Source organism: Lonchura striata, chromosome 2 (genome assembly GCF_050655825.1).
Source record: "Lonchura striata isolate lonStrDom1 chromosome 2, ASM5065582v1, whole genome shotgun sequence".
NCBI lineage: Eukaryota > Metazoa > Chordata > Aves > Passeriformes > Estrildidae > Lonchura > Lonchura striata.
In genome coordinates this window covers 112,327,753-112,350,681 of record NC_140704.1, presented here as the reverse complement: position 1 = coordinate 112,350,681, position 22,929 = coordinate 112,327,753, and the positions used below count along the sequence as shown (strand labels likewise).

General features: G+C 42.4%; 1 protein-coding gene across 2 annotated transcripts in view; it reads left to right on the top strand.

Moving 5' to 3' along the window:
* The first annotated feature begins 820 nt into the window (after window positions 1–820).
* The window catches only part of CDH2 (cadherin 2), a 114,144-nt gene continuing 92,035 nt past the window's right edge, over window positions 821–22,929 (top strand). The window contains exons 1-2 of one of the 2 annotated variants that reach the window (XM_021525736.4): window positions 821–1,465; window positions 12,191–12,302. In XM_021525736.4, coding sequence (XP_021381411.1) covers window positions 1,391–1,465; window positions 12,191–12,302 — 187 coding nt within the window. In that variant the 5' untranslated portion in view covers window positions 821–1,390. Of the gene's footprint in view, window positions 1,466–2,199; window positions 2,521–12,190; window positions 12,303–22,929 lie in introns of those variants that run through there. The other variant, XM_085572044.1, reaches the window with a different exon arrangement.

Genomic DNA, 22,929 nt, shown 5'->3' with positions numbered 1-22,929 from the left:
CGAAAATCCGCGCCAGCTCGGCAAGTGACCCAGCACTTGGTCCTGGCTTCTCTAACTGTTCGCTTAGCAGCTCCGTTCCGCACGCTGACATTTTAGGACCCACGGACTGCGGACCCAGCCAAGCTTTTGAAAACAATTTGCTAATAAAATTTAGCAGGTAGTTTAGGAAAAAAAAAAAAAAAAAAAAAAAAGTAAGGAACGAGGGGGGACGGAAGGTGGTTAAAGGGAAAAAAAAATAGGGAAAAAAAAAAAAAAAAAAAGGAGGAAAGCTAAGCTGAGCGGAACTTGCCAAGCCACCATCACCGGGCGGCAGGCAGGGCCGTCCCACGACCCCCGGGCTGGGCACCAGCGGCGCCCCCGCAGCTTCTCGCTGCACCGACTGTGCCCCACCGAGCACGGCGGGGACGGGTCCTTACTTCCCCAGAAAGTTCTCGCCCCCCCAAACCATTGCAGTACACCAAGTGTGCGGGTTGGAATTTATTTCGTTCCACCGCTCTTCAGCTGTTGGCGTTGCAGGGTCAACGAGCGCCGGCGCCTGCCCCGCTGCCCCCAGCGCCCGCTCTCCGGGAACCGAGGAGGGGCAGCACTATTCGCAGGCACAGCGGCGAATTTCCCCGGCGCTCGCTGAGCCGTGCCGTTCCCATTGGCCGTGCGGCCGGCAGGGAGCGACGGGAGGCGGAGAGGGAGCTACAGCAGCAGCAGACAGGCAGGCAGGCACCGGGCGAGCGCGTAGACAGGCGCACGGCAGGCAGAGGCTGCTGGGGTATTGTTATCATTGTGCTTCGGCGGAGGGCTTTGCCTGCAGGGGGAGGAGTGGAGGGAGGAGAAGAAAGAGGGAGAGAGAAAGTGCGGGGCGAGCATGCAGCAGGGCTGGGGCCGGCGAAGCGGCGGTGCTGGCGTGCCTGGGTTGAGGCGCTGAGAGGAGCCGCCTGCCCGAGCTCGCTGGGGGGCACCGGCGGGAGGAGCGAGGCGGGCACGATCCAGGCGTGGGGAAGGCTGCCAGCCGAAGGGAGCCGCCGCCGCACCGGCCTCGCAGCAGCAGCAGCGACTACTTCTTTCTTATCTCCCAGCCTTTTGTTCGCCCATCCTCCTCCTCCTCTTCCCTGCCCACCCTCTGCACCGCGGAGGGGGCTCGGTCGAGAGACAAGCAGGCTGACCCAGAGCTGAGTTTCACCCATCCTCCGCCCCCCGCTCTCTCTCCCTCTGCTGCATCGCTGCCCATGAGCTAGAGCGGCAGCCGGCTCCGGCAGGCGGGGGCAGACGCCGACCGCAGCTCCCGGCAGCTGCCGCTGCCCGACCCTCCCCGCCGCTCCCCTCGCCCCGCTCCGCGGGCTTCAGCCGCGCTCCGGAACTGCTGGGGGCCGCCCTGCCGCCTCCCCTCCTCGCCTCCATGTGCCGGGTAGCGGGAGCGCCGCCGCGGATCCTGCCGCCTCTGGCGCTGATGCTGCTGGCGGCCCTACAGCAGGTAAGCACCGCCGGCGGGGAGCGGGCCGGGCTGCGGCTCTTTGTTCCCCTGCGGGCGGCGATGCCCAGGGAAGGCGGGGGAGCCGGGGGGAGAAGGGGGGGTGGGGGGGGGGGAGAGCAGGCAGGCTGGCTGCGCTTCGTGGTGGGGGTCTCGGAGAGGGGAGAGGGGAAAGCGGCCCCGCCGCCGGGATGCCCCGGGGTGGCTCGTGGCCGCTCGTGCGGAGCCACCTGCTCGGGGCAGCCCCGCCACCGGGCTCCGCGCCGCAGGGAGCGGGAGAGAGGGGGGGAGCTCATGCCCGGGGTCGGCTGGGAAGGAGAGCGTGGTCCCGAGACGCGAGAGGTGATGGGGGCACAGATTCCCCCTCATTCCCCAGAGAGCAGGTGCCGCGGGACGTGGTGAGGAGCTGGCCGGTACCCGCGCGCTGGCAGGAGCGCGGGAACTCGGCCCCGCTGCCGGCGCGGGGGACAAACTACCGGAGTGGGGGACGGAGCGAACATTCCCCCCTCCGTCCCGCGTGATGAAGAGTGGGCTGCGGTGCAGAGAGCAGCCCCCGCGGCTCCCTCGCCCGCTAATCCTTTCCCCGGGAAGAATTTAATCAGCCTCCGCCTGGGCGCTGGGCTTCCCCACCCCCTGCCGCTAACGGGAATTTCCACTGGGACGGGCTCAGGCCCCGAAGTGTTTAATTTATTATTACGAAAGTCCTGCTGCTGCCTCCCCCCGGCGGCCTTGCCGGGGCGCTCCGGGCGGGTGGCTCTCGGGGTCCCGGGCAGGTGGTCGTGGGGCAGCGCCAGGCACCGCTAGCTGCATTGTGCTCTCTTTGGGTGCAGAAAGTAGAGGTCTGGGGCAAGATGGGAGTGACCGGGAGGATACGGGGAAACGACAAAATGGATCCTGTTGGGGCAGCAGGGGCAGTGCCCGTGTGGTGATGGTTGGGCTCCCCTCCGGCGGCGAGGAGTGTGCGGAGCGGGAGCGGAGCCGGGGCAGCCGGTGGGTTCCCCGTTCGTTTTGTGCTCGCTCAGCTCGCATCCGGCGCGGCGCCGGGGGTGGAGAGGGCGGTAAGTCCGAGGGACAGATGGCGCAGATCATCGCCTCTTAATGGTATTTACGATTGGGGCATTTCTGTCGGGCCGGGGAGCGGGTTGAGGCGAGGCCGGCGGCGGGGCCGGGGCGGGCAGGGCTCCCGCCGCGCCCGCAGCGGCTGGCGCAGGGCAGGGGGGGCGGCAGGCGCAGCCACTGTCCATGGTGCGGTCCCGCTGCCTCCGCCGCGCCGGGGCGGGAGGAGCCTGCCCGGCCTCCCGTCTGCTCTCCGCTTCTTCGTCTCTGTGACGCTCCTGTCCCCTCGCGGGGTCCCCCGCCGGTTGAGTCCTTCACGCAGTTTCTGCGCCGCTCTCGGGGGCTGATGACTTGCACCGGGCGAGCGAGGTGCTGAAACGCTGCTCCACGGCAGCCGGGGATTTTCCCTTGAGTCCTAGCAGGACGCGCGGCAGGGTGGCTGGCGTGACACGGGAGTGTCCGGCTGAGCATGAGCGGCTGCATGTGATATCAGACACCCTGTTCAGAAACTTGTGTGTGCCACTTACCGGCTGTTGTTGTGTTGGGTTGTTTTATTGTGTGTTTTTTTTTTTTTTTCCAAGTCCGTATGTGCTGTTTACTGTATGTGCTTTCAGTTCTGTTTAGTCTTCCTATCTCAATAAATCTTTAAAGCACAAAATCTGCAGTAAGCTTTTATTCATCTTATTTTTTTTTTTTCTCCTTACCCAAGGCAGGTTTGAAATTGAAGCACAGGCTATGAATTAAGGACAGGAACTAGCCGTGTTGCTTTTATTTATCACAGTGTCACTGGCACGTTATGGTTGGGGAATCCAATTTCCCCCTTGTTTGGGTATCCATTAAATCAGGTTAGGGTTGATTTTTAATAGTGTGTAACAAAATTGGAATTTGAGTATGAAATCAGATTTATAGACCTGTGTCTGTACAACACTTTCATTTTAAGAGCTCTTTTTTCCTCCCCCCTTCTTCCATCATGCATACTGCAAGAGCCTTCATGAGCTAGGTGCACTGCTAACTTTTTTCCCCTATTGTCACACCTACTACTTTTGGTTTGTAGGAAGTTGTTTGTATCGAGTTCTTCTGAAATGTTGAACCTTTTTGCTCAGTTTTTCCTCTCTGCAGCACAGCATCTATCTACCTTTATTTTCTAGAGTTGTTAATCTGCTTGTTATTTATTAGTGGTGTAGACAAGCTGTCGTTATGGAATAACTTGAAAGATTGTAACTGGAGCCAGATTTTTAAGGGCAGATCTGTGGATGTTGTTTATGTACAGGAAATATGGCTTAAGAGTTTTGGCAGTGTGTAACCTGCACAAGAAAGAAGGGTATGAAAAAACTGCACTCTATTTTGCTGGTTAGCGTATGAGTCTGGGAGTATTACATGAAAAAAATCCTAACAGAAGATAGGATGAAAGGAGTGAGTCTTGTTTTTCTGGCTAAATCAACAATTCAGTCCAATGAAGGAATGGGAAAGCCAGTATGAGTTTACAAGAATGAACCTATTACTAGAAATAAACTGGAACAAAAATTAGAAATAAAGTGTTCAAAAAGGGAATATATTTCTTTAAATGTAAGCTGATTGAATCACTACGTGGATGTTGTCTTTTCTAAATCAAAAGCAAGTAAACAATAAAGCAGTTTTTGGAGCCTTTTGAGCTTAGGTGACTGGTTTGAATTTGAATTATGATGATAGAGGATGTAAGTTATTACCCTCTGCAGGCAATTTTGGTCTTATTCCAGGTCTTAGTGAATGTATCCAGGTGATAAAGCTACTACCCTAAATGACACTCCTGTTAAGCTGCCTCAGCTGAGAATACAGCAATGGCGTTTCTTGCCAGCTCTACCCCTCTAGTAATTACCCCCAGCAGCAGTAGTCTCTGGCAGAACTGGGGTAAGGAATATTAACGTAGTTTTATGTAGAAACAAGCAAGATCATCTATTGTGGGTAAATCTTCTGTGTCTCACAATATACCTGTGTCTTAATTTTTTTTTTTTTAATCTTATTTTTATAAGATGAGTTTTACAGTGTCTCTGATAAATGACTCCATTAACAGACACCAACACCATTAACTCCTTTCAAAGTACACTGAATGTAGTGAATTGAATGCATTTTGTAACACATTCATAAGCTCCTGACCAGAGTAGTTATGTAGAGTATCTCAGGCTTTTTTGATGTAGATCTTCGTGTTCTGGTTTTGTTTTGTCTTCAAAGACTTCATTGGAAAAGTTAAATGTGGCAGGGTATTGCAGCAGAGAGCTCTCCAATCCTTGTCTGTCTGGTCTAGGTAACAGTGGTACCACTGACACGTCCTCAAAATTCAGATAATTGCAGAGATGAATTTCCCTTGAATATTAATCTGAATATATTGTCTAATATGTTTTGTTAGAATTCCTCTTAAAAAACTCCTTTTTACATCTGTTACAGACAGATAAGGTTATGTAATTCAATGTGTTTTTGGAATTTAAGTCATTGGTTGACAGAACAGGAGATAAGCAGAATTTTTTTAATATACAAAATTATCTGGGAAGATACTGTAGCAAGCTCATGTACCAGAAGGCATGTGTTCTTATGTTGTTGATCTATGTATTTTTAATAAATGTATTTTTAATAAATTAGTAAATAGAGAGCCTTCTACTGCTCTCTCTCTTCCTGAGTGGTGCTGCTACCTAGGCATGCAGCTCAGTGTGCTGGAAAGCTTAATGTATAGTTTTGATACCAGCTTTTAAAATGTTGCCCAAAGTAATCATATTTCTGAACTACATCTAGTTAAGAGTGTGTAATTCAAAAACTTCTTATTATTTTCCTTTCTGTTTCTAGAAGTTGAAGGACCTCCCAGAAACATCATTGGAAGAACCCTGTCATGTTCTATCTTACTTGGTTTCATTGATGCTTTTATATCAATAATGAAATTTATTACTTCTTTTAATAAGTGAGCACTAACACATGAGGCAGTTTAGCTGAGACAGAATTGCATGTTTATATTTAAAAATATCTTGAGGAAGCTGTGAGTAAAGTTATTTTTACTCAATACAGACAGTATTGTGTAAGGGACTTGTCATGTGGTAAGGAAGAGGAATTTTTGAATGGCTTTTCCTGCTTAACAAAATCATTTACCAGTTAAACTCTCTTTCTGTTTCTCACTGGTTTTGTAAGTGCTTTTTTAGGGTAACAAAAGAGTTCAGAAAGATTGCAATAATTTCAGTAGTTACCAGCATTCCCATTAGGATGAGAGCGTAACTTATTTCAATATACACACACAAAGCACAAGTCTGTTCCCAAACACTGTGCAATCTCTAATGTTCCCTGGAATTTTTGTTTTAAATTCTTGTTAAAAAGGGTAGGAGGAACCTATAGTGTCCTTATGGAGTAGCCTGGGGTAGCCTGTGTGCTTCTATTAACCCAGTAGCATCAGTTGTGCATAAGGTTCAGTGGGACAGATCACAGAATAAGCTGGTGATTTGACAAGGATTATCAAGTCCAGCTCTTGGCCATGCACAGCACCATCCCCAAGAGTTTCACCATGTGCCTGAGAGCATTGCCCTCACTTGGGGTGGAGAGTAATGAAGGTAAAAAGAATACTTTACATCCTTTGCAGGAGCAGTGGTAAAGCACTTCTCACCTGCCACTGACTGAGACTTGCTCTTTGGCCAACAGTGGCATACAATGAGGCGAATCCTGAGAGGAAACATACATTATTGCAGGATGAGTTTAAGGAAGATCTGTATTTTCCTCAAGTGCATTTGTAGTTCGTGAGTGAACTGAGAGGGACCTTTATCACCTGGGTGTTGGACCATGTTGCTGTTCACCTTGAGAGGTATATTATCCAAGTGTGCATGATTCATCATTTGATTTGATCCTGCACTTCTTGCTGAAAGATCATGGGAGCTCTGTCTGAATAAAGAAGGGAAATTAGGCTTTCTATTTTTAAATTACTTAGGAAAACAGATACAGTATCAGCAGCTTCCAAGATGGAAGACGATTTGCTGCCAAATCTTTTCAGCATTTCACTTAAAGTATTTGGTTTTAGTCAGTATTCATATATTTAATTAAATACCATGTTTCCAAAAAGTGCATTTATCCTCTTCTCTAGGCACTCCTTGACATATTTGAAAAACACATTTTTACCAACAGACTCCTCTAGGGACTCTCCCCTTCCTTATAATTAGCATATAATTATCACCCAGCAGCTGAAGACATAGTTAAAATTTTGTGATCCCCCAAAGAGGCCTTGCAAAGCATCCCCCAAAGGTCAGAAAAATGCAGCATCCTCCTGTATGGGGTAGCAGCACTTGAGCAGCAGGCTGAGATGTTCAGTGTGAGCAATACAATGTCTATTACCAAATCAGAGAGATGTAATTTCTTGTAGAGAAATTAGAATGTGTGGTCAAATACAGGATCCATTTTTTTAAAAATTATTATTAAAACTAAGACATACAGAAATTTTAAGAGATCCTTCTCTGAGCTGTGGTTCACCTGAAGCACCATGTGTTTTGGAAGATGCAGTCACTGCAATGTTCTCCTAGTTGAGGAAGGGGGAATGTCCAAACTTGGATCATGGGTTTGAGCTATATGGGGTATCCTAATAAGTGTCTCAATTTTTAGTAGAGAAAATGAACATTGTCTCATTGGGGCTTAACAGAGTAGGGTCTGAACGTGGTTTGTAAAACTGGGGGATGAACAGATGCAGAGCAGAGCTTGGCAGTGCTGGTGGACGAGAGGCTGGACATGACCAGAGACAGGGAGTTTTCACATGGGCATGTGGAGATAGGATAAGTAGGAATGGCTACAAACTGAAAAACAGTAGGTTGAGATTAGTTTGTCTTCACTGGGAGGGTGGTAAGGCAGTGGAACCAGTTGCCCAGAGAAGCTGTAGATGTCCCATCCTTGGAAGTGTTCAAGGCCAGGTTGGATGGGGCTTTCAGCAAGTCCCACTGGTTTAGTGGAAGGTGTCCCTGCCCATGGGCAGGAAGGGTGGAAATAGGTAACTTACATGGATCCTTCCAACTCAAGGTTTTATGATTGTAAGAACCTTTGATGGTTTAAGGCAAGTTACTCTTAACTGGATAGTAGCATAAAAGTTGTAGATTCTCTTACCTGGGGAAGGTGGTTGAGATCTGTAAGTGTTGGTTTAAGAAATTGGATTTTCTGATCTAAAATCTTGTGGTTCACAATTAGAAGTGAAGCCCTTTCTGCTGTAACTGAATGACCTCTGGGAGGATGTGGCCTGGCACCCCCCTTGGAAGCTTTTGGCTTCCAGAACAATTTGAATGAAAGGCACTTTTCTTTTTCTCTAGTTGCATTCTATGGTTGAAAACAAATTGTACTTGACTACTTTTGCTGAAGTACTGAGTACTGTGAGAGCATAAACTGTTGGCAGCTTTGTTTGCAGCAAGTTGGGGATTTAAGAGAGTTGCTGAACATTTTGAATTCTAGTCTCTAAAGCTTTTTGGAGATATTTCTATCTATTATGCTTTATGACAGTAAGTAGAAACTCGTTACTGAATAATACCACCTTATACAGCATATCCCATTGTGTTAGATAATGTCTGTACACAAAAAAATGGACAGAACAATCTTGACAGTTTCTGGAGTTCTCTAGAACCTAAGTTGCAAATGAATATTGGGTATCATCCTGGTTTTAAATTAATGAAGAAACACCCAGTCTTTAAACACAGTCACAAATGTTTCTGTGGTATTTGCTTAAGTTGAATATTTCTGTGGTAGTTGTAAACAAATGTTGGTTATTAAGGAGGAAGAGCTCAAATACCCTGTTCTTGCTTCCTCATACATATGATTATGTCAGACATGGATTTGAACTTCACACAATAATGTCCTGTCAATTGGCTAGACTTGGCAATTGGTAACTGTACTGTGTTCATTTATACTGTGTAATATGATATTTTCTTTGATACATACCCAGCTTGGTTTCTCATTTTACTACTTAGGCTTCTTTTCCTATGGAACTAGGTTTCAGTTATTATAAAATAAAGCAGTGTTTCAAAAACAACTTGCCTTGCATTTTGGTACAATTACTGTTAAGAAATCTTGTGTAGGAGTACATGTAGATGCAAAGAAGTAGATGCAAAGTAGAAGAGACTTGGATATTTCAGGTTGATAGCTAGTACTGAACTCCAGTGCTGTATGGCATATGCAGAGGAGATGGTGAGATTACATTTGAAAATACATGTTTCTTTAAATGGATATTTCCAGATATTTTGAATTTTAAATGTGTCTACTTATAAAAACAATGGGAATTGGTTATGAGTCCAGAGCTGTCAGTACTAGAGAAGAAATTCTGTCTGGCTTGAATCTTGTTTCAGTTAGAAACTTTTCAAAACTTTGAGGCCTGTGTTGTTGGAAGACTTACTGGTGGTATTTAGAAAAAGATGTAAATGCAAATCCCTTAGATTTATACAGTTGAGATTGTAAACAGGATGTTAGTGGTATTCTTGATTTTGGGGTTTTTTATTGGTTTTTTTGTTTGTTTGTTTTGGTTTCTTTTTAAATTGATCTGGAATACAGCTTTGGAATGAAAGCACAGATTTTATATCTAGAGATGAAACTAACCGAGGAGCAGGATGTCAAAACTGCAGGCTTAACTGCCTAACTGTATCAAAATGGTGAATTCTTTTAATTGATTGAATAACAGTTTTGACAGAAGACTTCTAATTTACATCATGTTGCTTCATAAATGCCATTTTCTTGTTGCATTTTTGTCTGAGATCTACAGTACTGAGTTTATATGCATGATCTGGTACCATGTGTGACTATCTCTCTAGCATCTGGAGATGGTAATGCTTATCACTCATTTAGCAGTTAAAAATGGCTAAACAAGTCATAAAGGAGGAAGAAAGCGGAATAGTTTTTTAGAAGTAATTTTACTTTGCTGTCGCAAAGTCTGTTAACACCTGAGAGGAGAATTTTCCAAGTGCTGAGCTTGTTTAAAGCTTTGTGACTCCACTGAGCAGGTTTTATGTGAGTACAAGCTAAGGTAATTGCTTTCTGTCTTAAAAAGATGTTTTTTTTAAAAGTAGTGTCCTTCTGCAGATAAATGTACAAGTAATATTAACTTAAATTTGAATGTGTCTTGGGAATTGTACTAATCACACAAAATCCGGTAAATTATAATAATGTGTCCCATAATCTTCACTAGCTTTTGCCTTTTGCCCCAGATAAGGGGATAAAAATATTTCAGCATCCTTCTTTCCTTAGAGTTAAAATGGTTTGTCTTGCAGTACTCTTAGGCTGAACTTGATGTGACCCAGTGTGTCTGTAGTTGCAACTTCTACTTAATTCAGAATGCTTAACACAGGGCGATTAAGAATTGCTGAAAATTTGAATTCTCCCTTCCCTTGTGTTTTTCTTCTGAAACAATCTTTACAAAGGCCTGTTTTTGGAGAGCAGAGTACAGTCTTTTGTTTCTGGATAAAATTGATGGCTTCAAATAAAAGAATAAAGAAAGCTCTCTATTCATGTTCCCCAGCCTTTGTTTCAGTGGGCATTGTTTCAGTTTATAAGAGCTGTTTAGTACATATACATTACTGGAAAGGCTGAAAGATTCCCAAACATATCGGTGCAGTCTTGTTAAAAATCCAGCTATCTCCTCAGCTGCCCAGCCAGTACCTTTTTGTTTCAAACATGGAAGACTTTTATTTCCTCTTCCACCACATTGCTTTGAAGTCATCTTTTGTGCAGTAGTTAAAATGAGTCTTACTATTTTTCTTTCAAATTATGGAAACCTTATCAACCCTGTGATTTGAGTTCTAAGGCTGAGGGAAGTGGCTGGTTGAAATTCTATTTATTTTTGATTTGCCATCTTTTTTATCTTAAAAACTCAATATGTAAATAGACTGTTGGCACATAGCTTCCAGTTTTGTAGGGAACATGGTTCTGTGGTAGCTAAACTTTTGCTTTATTTGCTTTGTCTTTAGGGTCTCCATATAAACATATTAAACTACATAAGCAATTGTACACACATGAGATACCCATGTAGATTTTAAGTCACAACAATTTAAGTTAATCTGAAGCTTGATAATTACAAGTTCTCTTACTGAGTGCATACTTGGATAGTGCATTAACTTGTGAGTTAGTAAATTTTAAGTTTTTTTGGTTTTGCCAGTGCCATTGTTGAGCTAAACAGTTAGGATGCTGTTGGTGTACATGCAATGCAATGGGTTACAAATGCCTCCTTGTATTGGTGATAAAACTGTTCCAGCAGGGGTTGACATGCTGAGTTTGGCCATGTGTGTCAATGCACTTCCACCTCATCCCTTTTGCCTGAGGAAACCCCTGTCATTTGAAGTCCTCCTGTCCCACGTCTGCTTTAATGCTCTTTTTCCCTGGGGTTACTAGGGTGAATGGGTGTAACACTATCATCTCCTCTTTCTCCCTCCCTTTTAAATTTTTTCCTGTAGGGCTTCCTTTGCAAGATGCAGAGATGCTTACGTGGCCTTGAGTAGGTGTGCTTGATGGAAACCCATCTGGAAAGCAAACAGGAAAATCTAATTTAAGTCTTGATCAGATTTAAGTATGATATAATCACACAGTTGCATGTGCTTTCAGGACCATATACCACATCTGGGCATGCAGGTGGATAGACCTTTGTTTGGCACGTAGAGATTGTGAGAGGCTATTTGAGATTGTGCAAGGCCTGTCACAATTTCTTGGCTGTATCTCAGCCCAGGCTGCAATGGGACCTGACCTCTGCTGTTTACAGTGTGAAAGGGGTTTGCCAATGTATGGTCATGTAGTCACATGTAAGGTGGGCCATTATCTTGTGCAGTACTAAAGTGAGACAAAACCAATCCAATAAAAAGAAATCTTAGTCCTTTGTCACAGAAAATGTTTGGTTTGGTTTTGTTTTTTTTGGTCCAAATAGGCAACAAGCTGTCCTGGAAAATAGCTTTGCTACCAAAAGTATCTTCTGAATATGGAAGACTACAGAACAAACAAGTTTCCAAATGCTTTATTACATTTCTGAATGGAATGGCATTTATGAAACTCTTTTAAGAATGATTTGAGGGTAAACTTTTTTAATAAGTGAGAGAACAAACAGTTTCAGTGGCTCAGCTCTTCCATTGTGCAAATTTAATGAGCTGCTCTCCTTTTAACTTAATGTCCCTTTGAAATAGGAGATTGGATTGGAAACATTTGGCTTTATATGGTATCTGTTTGAACTTTAACACAAATATAAATTCTGTTAAGTTACTGCAAATTTAGCATTTTGTCTTAGTTTACTTGTTCTGGTGCAGCCTCACATAGAAATACTCTAAATAAACCATTTTACACCAGTGGTTGAAGTAATCCCTTTCAAGCAGTCTGGCTGTGAAAAAGTTGAGATGTGTTTTGTGCAACATTTATTTCCAGAGGAAGGAATGTTTTTGTTCCCTTTATGATTCCCCTTCAGTCTAAATGTCTGGTTTAGTGGAAATGTTCAGTTGTCAGAAGAATCAAGATGGTGTATTATTTAGATCTTACCAGACAAGTGGGATTTGTTCCTTCCATTCCAGTTATCAGAAAGATTAACCCTTTGCCCTCACGGCCCTAATTGTAGTCATTCAGAAACAAAGATTCTGCTTGTACAAGACAGCAGAGAAGTGTAGTATGTGCCAACTGGAATGTTTCTCTGGTGAATGTGGGTTGCAAGTATTACACAGATTTTGTCTTGTGTTTCAGGCACCGATAAAAGCAACCTGTGAAGATTTGTCATGCAAGACTGGATTTCCTGAAGATGTTCACAGTGCAGTAGTGTCAAGGAGTGTACATGGAGGACAGCCTCTTCTCAATGGTACTGTTAGAAAACGTATTTTGAACTTTTTTTCCTTATAGTTGTAACCATAATTACTCTGGAGCATTTTCATCCTTAAGTAGGACATTCTTTCAGGAAAGACCCTCGGCTGCTCTGTGATTATTTCTTGATCACTATCATAGGACTTGGAAAATCAGTTGGCATTAGTGGCAGCACATGCACCTCTGACTGTAATTTGAAAACACTTAAGTGTTGTAGAACTTCCCATTATTATCCTCTAATTCTTGCCACAGCATTCACACTGATGCTTCTTGCTACCATTGACAGTGTGTATGCCACTGATCTATACTTGCAGCCCATGTTTATATGAGGAGGAAAATAAAATTTCCTTTCTGCTTTACCTCTTGTAGAAGAACTGCAGTTACGCCCAGTGCCAGTGCTTGTGTTAGTGCAGATGTTGTTCCCTTACTGCTTTTTCTTGGCAATCTGAGGAGAGACGCCTATGGGAAGCAATTAGTGGGACAGGCAGCAACGTGAGAGAGTGGTTGTCTGTGAGCCCCTGTGAGTCGCTGACTGCTGACCAGGCTCTGTAAGGAGGCGTGCCAGGAGAGGCAGGACAGTGCCAGGGATTTCTCAGGGACAGTGCACTGCTCTCTCACCCTGGCACCTACCTGCCTCCAAATGGCACCGTGCCCAGGCTGGGGATGACCTGCTCAGTAAGCACAAGCCCTTTCCTCTGCCAGGGATGCCCTGCAGTCAGCACACCTGCCCAGGTTTGTCCAGTTTGGGAATTCAGTTCGCTGTTCTTTTCGTATCTCTATTTTGCAGGGATAGAGTAGGACACAGAGGCAGATGCTCTGAATGTTTCCTAGATTTCCCAGCCTGTTAAGTTTCAGTATACAAGCTCGCAGAAGTACAATGTTTTTTAAAAACCTGCATTAATTTGTCTGTTTCTTGAACCACTAACATAATTTTTTAATCTGATTTGGAAATTGTAGAACCAAGAACATCAGTTTTAGACGGTTTCAAATGCAGCTTAAATAAGGACTAATTTAATTTAATTTGTTGTTTCTTTCACACATAAATTTGGCTACATAGTTCAAGACATTTAAATGAAAAAAATTCTAATGAGTCTGCAAAACAAATGAAGTGAAAGCTGTACTCTTGATTTTCCAGGCTGTATGTAGCAGTCTATCGTTAATTATATTTTACAGACCTGTTTTGTGCTTTCTTAGAAGTATAATGGAAACTTGAATGCAGGATGAATTGATTAGTTTTAGTATATTTAAACTTGAGTTATTAAAGCTTTCTCTATTCACTTTCAAGAAAGTATATTCTACCAGCACAGACTTTCCTTTTGTTAAAAGATGGCTTAGAAATTTATGCATTGAAGTAAATGTTCTGCCAATTGAGAGAATAATAAGGAGGAGAGAGAATATTTCTCACTTTTCCACCAAATGGGAGTTAATAGATAGCTCTCCTATAGACTCCTGTAATAGACATCAGCATGAAAATTCCTTGGTATGTGATGAACAAACACGGGCAGGGGGCAGAGCACAGCAGCCGAATGCTTTCCAAAGGTGCCACCTTGAAACCACCAAGTGTTTGTTACAGGGTAACTGTCATACCATCAGTTCCTCTTGAAATGGAAATCACACAAGTTTTGAGATCTACCCTGTGGAAATTCTCTTTACTCTATGGAATCCAGGCTGTTCCTGAAGTTTTTTCCCTTTTCCCACCTGTTAGGAACCACAGTAGACTGGGCACTAATTGTCTGTTGTTGTTGCTCATGCAAACCTGATGATAATGTCTAATCAGCTTTAACTGAGTCTGAACTAGTAACATAGGATGACAAACTGACTTCCTCTCTCATTATTCATCCCGGTCCCACAGTCCCTTCCCTTGCTTCTCAGAAGTGAGTGAAGCATGACTGTTAGTTTGTCCTTGAATGGTATTAAAATGCATAACATTTTAGGGAAGTAGGAATTGGAAACACAGTATGAGGCAAACAGTATGTATCACATCATATCAGCTGGTTGAAAAATGACCTGAGGGAGTCTTTTTCCTACTACCGTTTCCTCAACTGAATTACTGCAGTGGTTAATTCTTTTGAAAATTTTGACATGCTTAAAAGCATATAATTTGCTGGTTACACATAAACATACAGTCCATCATTGCATAGCTTTGACTTAAATTTAATTACACTGTCATTTTGAAATACTATTGTTGTCAAAAGCCTATTTTCTGGTTATTAAACTAGATTCAGATGATGCTGGAAGTTAAGTATAGTTCCATGACATTTGCTTCGTAGGGATAATCATGTGCCTGATTCTGATCTAGGCCACCTCGCCTATCTAAATGCATGGAATTATTTAAGTTGGAAAAGACCTCTAAAACCATAAAGTCAGTCCATTAATCCAGCACTGCCAAGTTTACCACTAAACCACGTCCCTAAGCACTACATCTGCATGTCCTTTAAATATCTCCTGAGATGATGACTCCCAACAGTTTCCTGGGCAGCCTTTTCCAATGCTTGGTGACCCTTTTGCTGAAGAAGTTCTTCCTAATATCCAATCTAAACCTCTCTGATAGATGGATGCCATTTTCAGTTGTCCTATCACTTTTTTCTGGAAGAAATGACAAATCCCCACCTCATGACGAGGTGCTTTCAGGTAGTTGTAGAGAACAATAAGGTCATACAATTGGCCTTGGCTCACTGATCCTCTGTTTGACCTTCCTGCCCTCCAGCAGATCAGCATTCCTGCCCATCTGAGGTGCACTTAATCCCCTCATCCCAATCATTGATAAAGATATTAAAGAGGACTAGTCCCAGCAGTGAGCCCTGGGGAACAGCACTGGTGACTAGCTGCCAGCTGGGTGTAACTCCATCACCACTTCCTGGGCCTGGCTGTCTGGACAATTTTGGGGGTTTTACCCAGTGAGCACTGTCCCATCCAAGCTGTGAGCAGCCAGTTTCTCCAGAAGAATACTGTGGTGATCAGTGTCAGAGGCTTTTCTAAGTCAGCGGTGGACAACAACTACAGCCTTCCACTCATGCACTGAGTGGGTCACACTGTCACAACAGGAGATCAGGTCAATCAAGCAGCACTTGGCTTTTATGAACTCAGGCTGGCTGGGCCTGATCTCCTGGTTGTCCTCTATGTGCTGCATGGTAGCACTCAAGGTGATCTGCTCCATGTCCTTCCCCAGCCCTTAAGTCAGGCTGACAGTCCTGTAGCTCTGCAGGCCCTCCTTCCAGCTTCTTCTGAATCCAGTTTACTCACCTCTGATCAACTATGACCTCCCTGGTTTATTAGGACTGCTGATAAATGATGGAAAGTGGCTCACTGAGCACTTCTGCCAGTTCCTTCAGTACTTTTGTGTGGATCCCATCTGGATCCATATAGCTGTGTGGTTCTGAGTGATGCAGCAAGTCACTGAATATTTCCTACAGGATTTTACTCTGCTCCCTGTTCCAGCCTTCTAGCTCAGGGGCAGGGTACCCAGAGGTACCTGCCAATTGAGAGGTACCCAGAGAACAACTGTTTTTTGTTACTGGACTGCATCAAAGAAGGCACCAAGTACCTCAACCTTTTCCCCATCCTTTGTCCCTATGTTTCTACTCATATTTGATAAAGGATGGAGGATCTTCTTATCCCTCCTTTTTCCTAGAAAGATTGCTTTTAAAAATTGTCTTTTAATATTAATCTGTCACCAGATTATGTTCTGTTTGGGTTTTGGTGCTTCTAATTTTCTCCCTGTATAACCTTGCAATATCCTCGTAGATACTTACACTAGTCTCTGTATGTTTTAGAGATGAAGGCTTTAATTTTCTTTGGTTTACTGCATTGATACCACCAGCACAGAGGCCTTAGGGACATCTCAGATATCTACAGAGTAATTTGACCCTAACTTGATGCTTTCTTGACAACTTGCTTCTTAAAATACTGCCCAAAAAATGACCATATGTTTATCACCTGTCATGTTTATTTGCTTTTGTCTAGTACACTGGGGGACAGGCTTCTCTTCTTTGGCTTCTGTCTTACCAAAACTTAAATAAAATTAGAATTATCATATGACTTGTTGGTCTCTGCATTCCATTTGGAGATCTGGCTTCTAAAACACTGTTATAAGAATAATTTTACTGCACTACACTATATTGTATGTTTTTTTGAAGAGTTCTTTTTTTATTTTCCTCCTGTGTTCAGGTGGTACTTGTTTTTGATGGAGGATTGGACTTATTCCCATTGCATTTAAGAATTATCATAATGGCTTTGTTCATGAGTATGGCTAGGACATTATGACGGCATCTGCTGATTTTTTTCCTTTTGTGCATGAGGGCATGAGAGGCAACTACGCATTCAGTTCTTGTCCAGGTGTTCAGTTGTCCCAGTATGAGAAAAATTGGTGGAGCAATATATATTCAGAATAACTTAAATTGGAAAAGGGAAAAAACTGCTTCACCTTTATTAAGGGGGAGGGAGGGAGAGAGAGGTGCCCTTGTTGCCCTTGGTTTCAGGATGAGGAAATGGAAAAGATGGTTCTAGTTGAGAAGTCACAGAAGTTGGAAACTTCTCCATTTGTAGGCTGTGACTGAGCTCTGTAGGAGGTAACTTACACCAAACAGGCTGTCCTTTCTTGCCTCCTTCTGGTATAGTGTCACCAGTGCCCCATGGTCTTGTGTTCTTTGAAGCTGATATCTTAAAATTTGTCTTGTACAATGTCTGGCAAGTCTGACTTCAAAGTACAATATGTTCAGATCACTAGATACGTTTAAGGTAAATGTAGTTTATTAGTCCTATAGGCCTAATATTAAATTTATTTACTATGACGTTGTTTCACTTGATACTGGTGACTTCATTGAAATCACAGTGATTTTTACCAAGGAACTAGATGAGCTCAGAACCTTAATTTCTGTAAAGGAAAAAAAAAAATTATAATTTTCAGAAGCTGAATTAAGAGAAACTTCATTAATTGCTAAAAAATTGTCTTAGTAATAAAACCATAGAATTATTTGAGCTCCCATCTCTTTTGAAATGTAATATACTTTGAAATTTAAAAACATTTAAAAAAGAAAATAAGTAATATGCAAAAAAGTCTCAAGTCACCAGCTAATAGAAGTCGATATCTATCCCAAATTGAGGGCACAGTATTTAAGACTGGTTTCTGTACATAAAATGTGATTACTGTTTGGAGAGCCATAAATAAGATGTAGTATTCAGAGAAGAAGAGGTTAAGTCAAGAGGGAGTTATGTTTAATATATTAAATGCCCTTGCTTGCGCTGGTTTTATCACATTTTTGTAGTTCATCCAGGGAAAAGTACTTGTGGCAGTTTGATATGTCCAGCGTGTTTATCTAATCCTTGTTCTATATCCTGCAAATTTTAAGATACAAATAAAGCATTTTCAGCTAAAATCATTCACCTCAAAAGGTTACTTGAGTGATTTGCACAGTAGTTTCTTAGTGATTCTTATGCTGATAATTATTGTAGCAATTTCGTACCTCTCAGAGATGTTATTTTAACATTGTCTGTCCTTTTACTAAATGCATGGTTTTAGTTTTCTACTAAGCAAATTAATTCCTAGACCATTCTTTCAAATGCTATGTAGCTATAAAATATTTCTAAGATCTTTGAGTTGCACAATGATAAAGCAAAAAAATGTTTTGGTGTTGATCACAGAGATAAGCCGTGATTATGGATGATTAACACTGCAGTTTTGTGAGCCATTTAAGCCACAGTAAGCATCAGCTCTGCCAAAAAAGGCATGCTTATGCCTTCCCATCTCTTTGAGCCTGGTACCAAGTGCTCATGAAACCATAAAATAAACCAGGTTAGCCAATTTGTCTGGGGTAAACTTTCACTCCCCCTCCTTTAGACTTTTTTTTCTGAATGACCTTGTAGGCTTAAACAGAGCCATGGTGTCCCTGCTGCTTTCTCTCCTCTACCAGGGAAATGCTTAGAAAATAGCACTTGTTTGGATGCTTTCAAACTGAGTGACAAGACTTGATTTTTGCATTCCCACAGACTTATTTGGTACTTTACCATTGAAAATACCAATTGGTCTCAACCCAGAAATGAGTTGTTGTGAGGAGTGTGGCCCTCAGGCATGGCCCAGTGTTTAAGAGTAACTTGACATTTCTTCATGACGTAGTAGAGGGTTACATGGACACCGTCTGTCCCAGGTGAAGCTACTTGGCTTTGTTGCTGGTGTTTTTTTATTATCCTGCATATACAAATGTCTACCATCAGCTAAGAATGAAATAGCTTTTTAAAAAGTTGTAATGCTTAAAATTGAAGACAGCAGCACATCTTTTAAGGTGGATTAACTGTAGAGCCAAGGAAAGTGTTCTTAGAAGAATTATATTTCCCAAAAGGGAAATTAGTCTTTGCTCAGGAAAAAAATTGTGGCCTTCTTTTTTCTATTAAAAAAAAAAAAATGAAAATAGTAACTACTTTGTTTGAAGTCTCCTTGCCTTAAGCAAAAAGACAAGTTGACAAGTTCCTTCCAGGCAGACAGCCAAACAATCTCAGATAGATGGGGTCTCTCTATGAGCTGCTGGCAAGCTGGGGAAAAATTGTTTCAATTCATCCCAAACGTATTGTTTCCTGAAATTCTTTTCCTGTACTCTTTGCTCTGCCCCCTCATGCAAAAAAAAGAAAGAAAAAAACGACTACAACCTACCATCCCCTTCTAGTTATTCTTTTGAGCCTTAGTGGGAGTGATTTTTTTTTCCAGAAGCTTCTGTTGTTAAGATATTTTTCCCCCTGAGTTATGCTTAAGATTTAGTAGGTTTACTTTTGCCCTCTTCTTTGAGAAGCAGAATAAATTCTATTGCTGTTACATGGTGATGCTGTGCCTTGTTGCTTTATTGTTACAGTTGCATTCCAGATCTTGGTTTCTTGCCTTTTTAATCCTTTTCATCTTCTTTTCTCAAACAGTTTTCCTGTTTGTACTCTTTCCATACCCCACAGCATCCTAAATTCTCCAATGTAATTTTTGAGCTTGCCATCCTGGATTGGAAGAGCTGCTCTGTTTGTTTTCACTATGCTAGCACAGTACTTATGATATACTAGTTTCTGTTCATGTACCAAGCTCTTAAACTATTCTTAGATACTTGTCCCCTGAAAATTAGACCTTAATTTTGCTGAAGCAAGAGACTGCTTTTCTTGATATGTTGTTTCTTTATTCCCTTTTACCAACTACTTAAACATGGATTATATTCTAGAGTATGTATAAGCATATATTCACTTTGCTGAACAGTAGTAATTTACCTGTTTGAGTGGTGACTTCTTTTTGCTTTTTTTTTTGTCTGACTTGTGATACCTGATTTTATTTTTGAGTGTTAAACTACTGACTATAAGTTGGTATCATCACATTTCAAGCTTGTATGTTCAGTGTTACATACATATAAATGGAAAATAAGCATAAATAAGGAAATGCAGTGATGTTATGTGTACAAAAGACTAACATTTCAGAAACATAATTCTGTTATTCCTTGGTGGACTACAAAGCTATTGTGGAATTGTATGCAGTATGTGAATCAATTTGTATATCCAGTATCAAAGAATTTATGGCTTGGGTTCTAGGTAAGAAGGAATTCTAAAAAAATCAAATCATAATGTACTTAAGACAATTTTTACTTTTCATGGAATATTTGTAATACAGGTGGAAATATAGTTTATAGTAAAATCCTAAACAAACTACTCTGTCCAGTTTTTCCAAAGAAGAAACGTGATTCTCCCTTATTCCCTGGAAAAGGAGTGCTGCTTCTCTTTCTCATGTAGATTCTTATTACTCCATCTTGATAAAGAGAAAAATACACCTACAGAAAAATTATAGAAATCTTGAATGGTTGCAGTGTTCTGGGATCTGTAAATTACTGTCTTAGTTAATTAGTCCAGTTCAGATAGCAATTTCTGTCTGTAGTGCGTTTACTTGGAATGCACTGAATTAATTAGTACTTATTCCCTTTTCCTATATTCAGCTGGTTACTTGCAAGGGTCTCAAATGTAGTGTCCTTTCTGTGTGCAGAAATCTGAATTACAACAGCAGAACTGTTAGCTGCCTCGGTAAGCTCTGAGCATGGCTCAATGAAGGATGGCAAAGGGGATGTTTCTTTCTGCCCTCTGAAGCTGGGTCTAGCATTATAGTCTTTCTAACACCATTTAGTGTAGCCTTAGTTCAATTTTAAGCTATACCATCTGGCTTTGATTCCCAAGGGGCCACTATTTTTCCCAGAATCATTGTAGTTAGAGCATTCTTCAGTGCTGACCAATGCTCTAGGGAAGGCTGGGAGGAATGGTGGCTGCAAAGCTGTGCAGAAAACCTCCCCAATAGGCAAAGGTGCCCCTTGGTATGGGTGATTTATTTAGTTACATAAGAAAGTTGTTGCATGGAAGAGCTGCATGGAAAAAAAAAATGTTTCTTTGTGTGGTGCATTGGTATATGGAATACATGGAACAGAAACTCAGGTGAAGCCTTCTGTATTAGTATACATAATATGAGAAAGTGGTATTTATAATTAGGAATTCAAATTGTCACTTAGGAGTACAGTACATCTTCTGTTGACTTGTCATTTTTCTAAGAATCTGGAAGACAAATTTGCAAGAGCATCCTACTGAGGTGATATTACAGGAAATATCCTTAACTGCAAAACATATTACCACACTAAATACAGATAAACTTCTCTAGTATTTAAACATGTAAAAAACACATTAAATCAAATACTGCTGCGTTGAAGACTTGGATGTCAGTCAACAAATCCCAGGTACGGTTTGAACTGCTCTGATTTTGGTTGAATGCACTGAGGCAGATTTATTGCATTTGGTTGAACTTGGAACACTCAGTGTGAGGGCACTTTTATTCTGTAAATAATAACTTCTGGAAGAGTTCACTTCCAAGCTTTTACAACATGTCCTAGGCATCAGAGCCAGCCTTGCTAAACTTTGGAGAAAGAAGGAGCAGAAGCAAGGTGCAAAGAAACAGGGTCAGATTTTGGATAGAAAGGAAATTTACTGGACTTGCTATTATCTTCTAATTAGACTGTAGAAAGAGCAACTGGCCTTTGTACCCTTTAAATCTTTCCAATTTAACACAGCACAGATGGTTTTCTGCTTGTTTTCATATGCCCTCACTGGTTGATGTGTCCTCCAGAGGGCAGGGAAAATAATGTTGGGGGATAAATTGAATGAAACACTGGAGTGCAAAATGGAGCTGGGGCCTGGGAAAGGATGGAAGCAGAAGAAACTGGGTGAGGAAGGATGATGAATGGAGGGTGGAGTTGTGAACCCTGGTGTCATTCAAGGGGGAAGGAAAGCAGAGGTTGTCCACAACCCTAGAAAGAGTTGAGAAACTGCATTAGTTGGAAGAGGAGGCAGAAGGAACCCAAGGTAAAAAGGAAAATATCTGGAGATACTTTCAAATTTCCTCATGGCATCCTTTTTGAGCTAGCCATGGGCATCCGATACCCACCTTAACTTAAAGGAAATGCTGAGGACCCAGTAGAGCTCACCAGTATGAAATAAGAAATAAGTGAGCACGTATGTAGTGCTGGAAAGCTTTTCTAGGAGAAACCACCGGGCCCTCTTCACACCAAAATGGCAGCATGGTGTTCCACATCTTCCTTTTTTTTTTTTTTTTTTTTTTTTTTTTTTTTTGAATTTAAGCTAAAAAACGTAATTATCTGAGTATTCAGCCAAGATCAGAACATGCACAAGGAAGAGCCTTTTGAAGATGAACTGATCTTATAGCCAAGACATGAGGTTAGCTAGAGTACCTACAGCTGCATATCATGACTTGTTCCCTGTTTTGGAGGAAACATTGAATTTGAGCAGTAAGGGTCAATCAGTGTCTATGAAGTGGTATTAAAACCCACTGCTGCTTTTTGTTACAGGTGTTTTGGTACCACCAATATTTTTTTCATTTTTTTCTCTCCTTGTATATATGTGCAGTTTAAGTGCATATGAAAACACGAGCCTTAAGTAGAGCTAGGAGAGGTTATACCCAAAATGTAAACCTTCCCTATTGTTACAAAAGCATTACAGTGATATGGCTGCAGGATGGGTGAGCTTGATCAGCAAGATGTTTCACAAACTGTTCCTTCTTTTTCTGGGCTCACTGTTGTCTGAGTCAGGTTAGTTGTTGATTTGCTGGGATCTGCTGTGGAAAAGGAGATAAATTAATGAGAAAAGAGGTGTGTCAGTGCTGATGAGATAAAAGGAGATCATAACTGAATGAAACTCCACTGTGTTAGATTCTCTGTTAGGTTTTGTCCACCCTCTCTTCTCTCTGCAGTGCTTTTTTCCTGCTGTTTTAATATATGCAGGATTGGGTGGCTGAGGATCAGTGCCCTGCCATCCCTTGCCCTTGATGGCTGCTGCATTCCAGCACTGCCCAGGCACAGTGGTGAATTCTTAGCTGGGTTGCAGATGACAGTGAGCAATCCCATTAACCTGCCAGCCTGGCTGCGGATAATCCCAGAGAACCAGGGCACCCAGAGCTGCCCACGGCTGCCATCCCTCACCCTGCTGGCTGCAGCTCCTGCCTGCCAGTAGGCACTGATGCTCTGGGCAGAGGAGCAGCACAGCACGGCTCAGGTGCGTCTCCTCCTCCTCTGAGCTGCCTGCAGAGCTCAGAAACTGGCCCATTTAGATTTATTTTTTCT